At 47.5% G+C, this 8,381-nt stretch overlaps 1 protein-coding gene across 1 annotated transcript; it reads left to right on the top strand.

Annotated features, from left to right (window-relative positions):
* The first annotated feature begins 449 nt into the window (after positions 1-449).
* LOC125550836 (aldehyde dehydrogenase family 3 member H1-like) lies at positions 450-4,518 on the top strand. The gene is made up of 10 exons (XM_048713942.1): positions 450-931; positions 1,837-1,905; positions 2,019-2,115; positions 2,686-2,892; positions 2,977-3,092; positions 3,174-3,278; positions 3,374-3,546; positions 3,645-3,735; positions 3,840-3,989; positions 4,067-4,518. Exons 1-10 carry the CDS (start codon positions 740-742, stop codon positions 4,310-4,312), a joined length of 1,446 nt encoding a protein of 481 aa, XP_048569899.1. The 5' UTR covers positions 450-739; the 3' UTR covers positions 4,313-4,518.
* Positions 4,519-8,381: the final 3,863 nt, after the last annotated feature.

The raw sequence follows: 8,381 nt of genomic DNA on the forward strand, positions 1-8,381 counted from the left end.
GATGGCTGCTTAAGTTAGTCTGATCCGTAAGCAACAACCGATCGAGTGATTAATTGTTTTCATTTATGTGTGATTTTTTATTTAGAATCCTTTTATGTTGGATTAAGCCTTGCCAGAATGGGAGAACGCTTGTGTCGGTATTGATGTTAAAAAAAAAAAGAATGGGAGACAAACTGCACGCCATATCGCACCATTCACTCGTTCAGCCGCGTGGATCGACTCGTGTTGGGTGCACGTAGTCAAAGAAAGAAGGAGATGGGGTACGAGATACGATACGAGCCAACAAAACTCGCAGCATGTCGCCCGCGCCTCGATGCCTCCGGCGGCTTCCTGCGATCCTGTCTGCGTCACCCGCAAGATTCCAACCAACAGATTAGATATCTAGACATAGTGGTATAGATGGAGAAAAAAGTCTAAACAGATCTCATCGGCCCGCCGGCCGGTGGAGAAGATATCAACAGTTTGATGGTTGTATCTCCCTTTTATTATCTTCCAATTCTAATAATCTGGCGATCCTGTTTTTCAAACCAACGCAAGAAACCAATCAGGGCGTATATATAGGGATAGGGAAGGGTCCAACTCCATCCCCGTCTCCATCTCCGTCCCTGGGTCGGGTGCACACTTCTCTCCCACCCCCATCTCTCCCTCCCTCCCCTGTTCCTTGCCTTATCTCCATTGCCGCCTGCTGCTTCAGCTTGGGCTTAGCTAGCCAGGGAACGAGGAGGAGCGGGTTGTTGTCATGGCGGCGTCGGCGGCGGCGGTGATGGAGGAGCTGCGGGGCAGCTTCAGGGAGGGGCGGACGCGGCCGGCCGAGTGGCGGACGGCGCAGCTCAGGGCGCTCGTCAGGATGATCGAGGAGAAGGAGGACGACATCAGCGACGCGCTCCACGCCGACCTCGCCAAGCCGCGCATGGAGGCCTACCTCCACGAGGTATGTCGCAGCTCCATCTCCGTGCCGAATCTTCAAGTTGACTCCAGCAGGATAGGATGATTCTTGGGTTGGCAAGAACTGGACTGGAATTCCAGCTCTGTTTGCATGATTTTCTCTTCCTCCCCGTGCCCGTGCGTGATTGCATCCGGTTTTATAAATCCATGGAAGTAAATTTGATGAGAGCTTTGCCGGCGCTGGATCAGTCGCCCCGAGTTCCTTCGCCTTGACTTTCTCCGTATCTGATCTTCAACGGATCAGTAAAGTTCTTCCCATTAATTGTTCGTCTTGTACAGATACTCCTCACAACTCACAAGATTCGTTTTGTCTTTGGACCATCTTTCCTGCTCCTCGGCCGAATTGGCTCAATCATGCTACTCGGTTAATCGAAACCGTGGCGGGGTTGTCGGCCAGCGGTGCCTTTGGGAAAGTTAGGCGTGTTAGTCCCTTTCCTCGCAACTCTCGGAAAGGGTTGCGTGCCAAATAAATAAATAAATGATTACTCCTCCATTGCCGGCGGCGTCCCTTCCAAGAAAACCCTCGCTTTGTTTGCTCCGGGGTCAGACGAAGTCTGCAAATTTTCAGTTTGGGCAGCAGATGCAACTTGCATCAGTTTGTACTGCATGCTATCTTTTTCCTCTTTTTGCGAAAAAAGGCTTCCGTTGAAATATCATATTTGTCCGAGGCAGGGGTTCCTAAGCTGGCCAGTCACAGTCTGTAGTTACTGAAGCATTGCTGTTACTATCAAGCTAGGACTAGGAAATGCCACACTAGTCAAATTTGGTGATTGCAATCTGTAAAGCAACAGAAATAAATGAACAGAGAAGCCTGATTGCTTCACAACACTTTTTTGCCGATCTAGTAACTGATGACCACATGTTGTTGACATCTGTCTGTTCATGACTCAGATATCGCTGGCGAAAGGGGCGTGTATGTTTGCCCTCAAGGGGCTCAAGAATTGGATGAAGCCCGACAAGGTAGGGAAATCCATTCTCCACATACTACTGATTACACCTTTTTGTAAATAAAAATCCATTGATTTTGCTGATATGGGATGTGTGACCTTTACTACTTTTTATATATATTCCAGGTACCTTCTGCCATAACTACATTCCCATCCACTGCTCAAATCGTGCCGGAGCCCCTGGGTGTCGTTCTCGTCATATCAGCCTGGAACTATCCTTTCTGTAAGTCAATGGCATTGAACATAGTACGTACTGTGCTATGTAGCGAGACAGTTGAGTAGGGATTTAATCCATGCAATTTGTGTGGGAGAGGCTACGAGGATACACTAGTTAACCATTGATTAAATCTGTTGCCTGATGGTGCTGGAGGATTATGGCATGAGTTTGATATGCTCCCGTGTCCCGCGCGCAAGGATTGGCTACATGCCAATCTGTTTCGTAGTTGGTACCTTTCGTTTTCGTCAAACAAACATCGATTTCTGCAGTTATGCTCTAACGCAATCTTATGCCACAAGTCCTGATTTTTATTTTCAACACATGCGCATTACAACGGCAGGTTTCGACAGTCTTAATTATGGCACCATTACATCTTTGGCGACCAAAAACAAAATTTTAGTTATTATTTTACCATCTAAACACTTAATATCTTGGGACTGGTGCTTTCGACCAGTTGAATTTGGTTAGAAAAATTGTAGATTAGTTTCCCCCTTCTGTATTGAGTATTTTTTCCTTGTTAGATTCCTGGATGATCGCTCGATATTAAGATGACTAATAATCTCACCTTCGTTGTAGTGCTATCCATCGAGCCTGTCATTGGAGCAATTGCTGCTGGGAATGCTGTTGTGCTGAAGCCATCAGAACTTGCGCCAGCAACATCGTCATTGTTCGCGAAGCTGCTACCAGAGTACGTCGATAGCTCGTGTATAAAAGTTGTGGAGGGAGGTGTCACTGAAACAGGTGCACTCTTACAACAAAAATGGGATAAGATCTTCTACACAGGTTAAGTTCTTACCTGTCAAATAGTTTCTGCTTCTTCAATTAATGTTATGTTCCTAATAGTGCGCGTGTTCATTTGAACTGCAGGAAATGGTAATGTAGCCCGCGTAGTGTTGGCAGCAGCTGCGAAGCATCTAACCCCTGTTGCTCTGGAGCTCGGTGGAAAATGCCCTGTTATTGTTGACTCTAACGTCGATCTGCATGTAAGCGATATCTAAAAATATTGTCAACTCTTACAAAAAAAAGTAGTCTTTTGGTTTTCTTAACAGAGATTTTCCTTCAAGGTTGCTGCTAAGAGGATTGCTGTTGGTAAATGGGGCTGTAACAATGGCCAGGCATGCATTGCTCCCGATTACATCATAACGACAAAAGCATTCGTTACAGAACTGGTATCTACACTACTATTATAACTACCAGCCAGATAATTGCTTCTGCCAACTGAAGTTCTATACATTTACTTATCTACGAAATAAACTTTCTACAGGTCGACTCTTTGAAAAGAGTCTTGGAAAGGTTCTATGGGGAGGATCCGTTGCAATCGGCGGACCTGTCTCGTATTGTGAGTATTAGCCATTTCGAACGATTAGCGAAGTTGATAGAGGACAAGGAAGTTGCCACCAAGATTCAGCTCGGTGGTCAGACAGATCAGGAGCAACTGTGAGAACTCTTTATAGCGTGAACTTTCAGTCACAAACTCACAGTTGGGTTTTGGAAGGTGTTTGATTGAGCGCTAACTTTTGTTTCTTATGTCGCAGAAAAATAGCTCCTACGGTGTTGGTAGATGTTCCTCTTGATACAGAACTTATGACAGGGGAAATATTTGGCCCCATGCTTCCAATTATAACGGTTGGTACTCCTGCCTTGATTTTCCTACAGTGCATGAAGTCTGCATGACAGTATTCAGAATTAAACCTAACTCTGTTTGGATTCCTTTTAACTATGGTTGTCAGGTCGACAAGATTGAAGAAAGCATCACACACATCAACGCCGGGGCGAAGCCACTGGCGGCCTACCTCTTCACCAAGGACAAGAAACTGCAACAAGATTTCGTCTCAAACGTCTCGGCAGGAGGCATGCTCGTCAACGACGTCGCCCTACACGTAACTGCTCATGAACTCTGTGAATCAATCTTCTGTACCAAAAACATGCTTCCTCCTGAACACATCACATTTTACAGCTGACGAACCCACATTTGCCGTTCGGTGGCGTGGGCGACAGCGGCACGGGGTCGTACCATGGCAAGTTCAGCTTCGACTGCTTCACCCACAGAAAGGCAGTGCTGATCCGCGGGTTCGGTGGCGAGGCGAACGCAAGGTACCCACCCTACACGGCAGAGAAACAGAGGATCTTGAGGGGCCTCATCAAGGGCAGCTTCTTTGCGCTGATCCTTGCGCTCCTGGGGTTCCCAAGGGAGAAGCGTTAGCTGAGTTGAGTTCCCTCCCTTCTCCAGTACAGCATAGCAGGATTGTTCATGTTCATGAGGGTGATGTGCAGGACTGGTGATGTGGTGCACTTCTGCACTGTGAAGCGCCAGTGCGCGAGTGTGTTAAACAGGTGTAAAATATGGGACTATCATCGGATTTCTGGATGTAATTTAATTTTACATAAATAAACCTGGTTTGCTACTTACTCCAGCGTGAAGGATGAAGAGGATTACGCCCTGCTTAAAAAATTGCAAGAATTATCTGTAATGTTCATCATTTCATTGCATTGTGAGACTAGCTGCATTTGTTAATTAAGAGAGTTTAGAACAAGCTTGACAGCCCGAAGGACCGGTTGCACAAAAGCCTACTCCCCGGCATAATATTACACAAATGAGTTACTCCCGTCAAACCCCAATTCTTCGCCTCGCATCGGATTTTTGACCCTTATTGTTGAAGATCCTCGCATTGTGTTCATTCCAAATCTCTCAAGCCACAAGCATGTTGACCGAAGCCATAGCCTTTTGGCGAGCGAGGCCATCATGCACAGTGCCGTACCACCAAGATTTGACGCCTGGGAAGCCATGCCAAACGTCCTTGTAACCATGCACCCCCACCTTAATGGAGAATCTGAACTTGAAGAGGAGGTGTGGCGCCGACTCCAATACTTGGTTACGAAGTGGGCAATTGCCGCAATTTGGCCAGACAAAAAAACTTACACTTGGGCGGCGCCCAATTCTTCCAGATTGTGGTCTTGAAGCTCCTTGTCGTGGCACCAATGAGGTGCTACCTATATGCCAAGGCCATGGAATAGCGACCCAAGGCAGTTAACTTCCAAGTAATGGTGTCAGCTGTCATGAAGATGGGACAGAAGTGTCCAAAGCAAAGTGAATTACTGGATGTGCACCACCGTGGGTCCATTTGACAAACTGATCTGGTCCACCCAGGCTCCGTTCTGGATAGCTTTCCTCACACATCATTTGGCTTTTGGATATGTCAATAATAAGAGATACACTGTGCTTTGGCCTTAGTCCTCCAGCCAAGCCAATTCTGAGAAGCTCGCCTTGTTTCCATCTCCAACGGCGAGCTTAGTAAGCCCATGAAACACATCCATATCCTCCCCATCGCATGGGTTCTGGTGCCAACCCACGTTTTTGCCGGCGCTTCCCGTTAAAGCCATGACCATCCCAGGTGGAGCGGCGAGCAACTTGTCAAGGTGCAAGATCCCATGGTTTTCAAAGTTGACAGGGCGGCACACCGCCATCCAAATAACTTTGCACTTGGCCCCGGAGACCTTGTTGGAGCCAGCCCAAAAGAATGCCCTACAGATCTTGTTAATGGCTTGTAACATCTCCACCGTTATGACGAGCGGTGTGGTGTGGTAGATTGTGATGGTGATGAGGGCCAACTTGACCTTGGCAGTGTGGCCCGCCGTTGTGTAGTGTTTTCCTTAGGGGGTGGGGGCAACTTGCCAACGAATTGGTCCTCGAGATGCTGGAATTGGATCCGCATTAGCCGCTTGACCGATAGGGGTAGCCCGTGGCGCATTGGAAAGGTCAATCTCACAACCGGGAGGGTTTGCATGATATCGTCAACATCCAAGCCACCGCAAAGAAGGTTTTTTGGAAGTTCGTAACAAGCCTGATGTGTTGGAAATATGCCCTAGAGGCAATAATAAAAGCATTATTATTATATTTCTTTGTTCATGATAATTGTCTTTATTCATGCTATAACTGTATTATCCGGAAATCGTAATACAAGTGTGAATACATAGACCATAATATGTCCCTAGTAAGCCTCTAGTTGACTAGCTCGTTGATCAACAGATAGTCATGGTTTCCTGGCTATGGACATTGGATGTCATTGATAAGGGGATCACATCATTAGGAGAATGATGTGATGGACAAGACCTAATCCTAAGCATAGCACAAGATCGTGTAGTTCGTTTGCTAGAGCTTTTCCAATGTCAAGTATCTTTTCCTTTGACCATGAGATCGTGTAACTCCCGGATACCGTAAGAGTGCTTTGGGTGTATCAAACGTCACAACGTAACTGGGTGACTATAAAGGTGCACTACAGGTATTTCCGAAAGTGTCTGTTGGGTTGACACGGATCGAGACTGGGATTTGTCACTCCATATAACGGAGAGGTATCACTGGGCCGACTCGGTAATGCATCATCATAATGAGATCAAAGTGACCAAGTGTCTGGTCACGGGATCATGCATTACGGTACGAGTAAAGTGACTTGCCAGTAACGAGATTGAACAAGGTATTGGGATACCGACAATCGAATCTCGGGCAAGTAACATACCGATTGACAAAGGGAATTGCATACGGGGTTGCTTAAATCCTCGACATCGTGGTTCATCCGATGAGATCATCGTGGAGTATGTGGGAGCCAACATGGGTATCCAGATCCCGTTGTTGGTTATTGACCGGAGAGTCGTCTCGGTCATGTCTGCATATCTCCCGAACCCGTAGGGTCTACACACTTAAGGTTCGGTGACGCTAGGGTTGTAGGGATATGTATATGCAGTAACCCGAATGTTGTTCGGAGTCCCGGATGAGATCCCGGACGTCACGAGGAGTTCCGGAATGGTCCGGAGGTAAAGATTTATATATGGGAAGTCCTGTTTCGGGCATCGGGACAAGTTTCGGGGTTATCGGTATTGTACCGGGACCACCGCAAGGGTCCCGGGGGCCCACCAGGTGGGGCCACCTGTCCCGGGGGGCACATGGCTGTCGGGGGTGCCGCCTTGGCCTATATGGGCCAAGGGCACCAGCCCTACTAGGCCCATGCGCCTAGGATTTCCACCACGGAGGAGTCCAAGTGGTGGAAGGCACCCCGAGGTGCCTTGGGGGGGAGGGAAACCCTCCCCTGGCCGCCGCACCTAGGAGATTGGATCTCCTAGGCTGCGCACCACCCCCCCTTTGGCCCTCCTATATATAGTGGGGGAGAGGAGGGATTTTATACCTCAGCCTTTGGTGCTTCCTCTCTCCCCGTTACGTCTCTTTCTCGTAGTATAGGCGAAGCCCTGCTACTGTGACGCCCTGCATCCACCACCACGCCGTCGTGCTGCTGGATCTTCATCAACCTCTCTTCCCCCCTTGCTGGATCAAGAAAGGAGGAGACGTCATCCGTTCCGTACGTGTGTTGAACGCGGAGGCACCGTCCGTTCGGTGCTAAGATCATCGGTGATTTGAATCACGTCGTGTTCGACTACATCATCCCCGTTCTTTGGACGCTTCCGCTCGCGATCTACAAGGTACGTAGATGCATTTAATCACTTGTTGCTAGATGAACTCCTAGATGGATCTTGGTGAAACCGTAGGAAAATTTTTGTTTTCTGCAACGTTCCCCAACAGTGGCATCATGAGCTAGGTCTATGCGTAGTTCTCTTGCACGAGTAGAACACAATTGGTTGTGGGCGTTGATGTTGTCAATTTTCTTGCCGCTACTAGTCTTATCTTGCTTCAACGGAATTGTGGGATGAAGCGGCCCGGACCGACCTTACACGTACTCTTACGTGAGACAGGTTCCACCGACAAACATGCACAAGTTGCATAAGGTGGCTGGCGGGTGTCTGTCTCTCCTACTTTAGTTAGAGCGGATTCGATGAACAGGGTCCTTATGAAGGGTAAATAGAAGTTGACAAATCACGTTGTGGCTTTAACGTAGGTAAGAAGACGTTCTTGTTAGAACCCTACTTCAGCCACGTAAAACCTGCAACAACAATTAGAGGACGTCTAACTTGTTTTTGCAGCAAGTGCTTTGTGATATGATATGGCCAAAGTTGTGATGAATGATGAATGATCAATATGTGATGTATGAGATGTTCATGCTATTATACAAGGAATCACAACTTACATGTCGATGTGTATGACGGTGACAAGGATGATCATGGAGCCCCAAGATGGAGATCAAAGGAGCTATGTGACATTGGCCATATCATGTCACTATTATTATTTGATTGCATGTGATGTTTATCATGTTTTGCATCTTGTTTACTTAGAACGACGGTAGTGAATAAGATGATCCCTTACAACAATTTCAAGAAGTGTTCTCCCC

This window comes from Triticum urartu, chromosome 4, assembly GCF_003073215.2.
Source record: "Triticum urartu cultivar G1812 chromosome 4, Tu2.1, whole genome shotgun sequence".
NCBI lineage: Eukaryota > Viridiplantae > Streptophyta > Magnoliopsida > Poales > Poaceae > Triticum > Triticum urartu.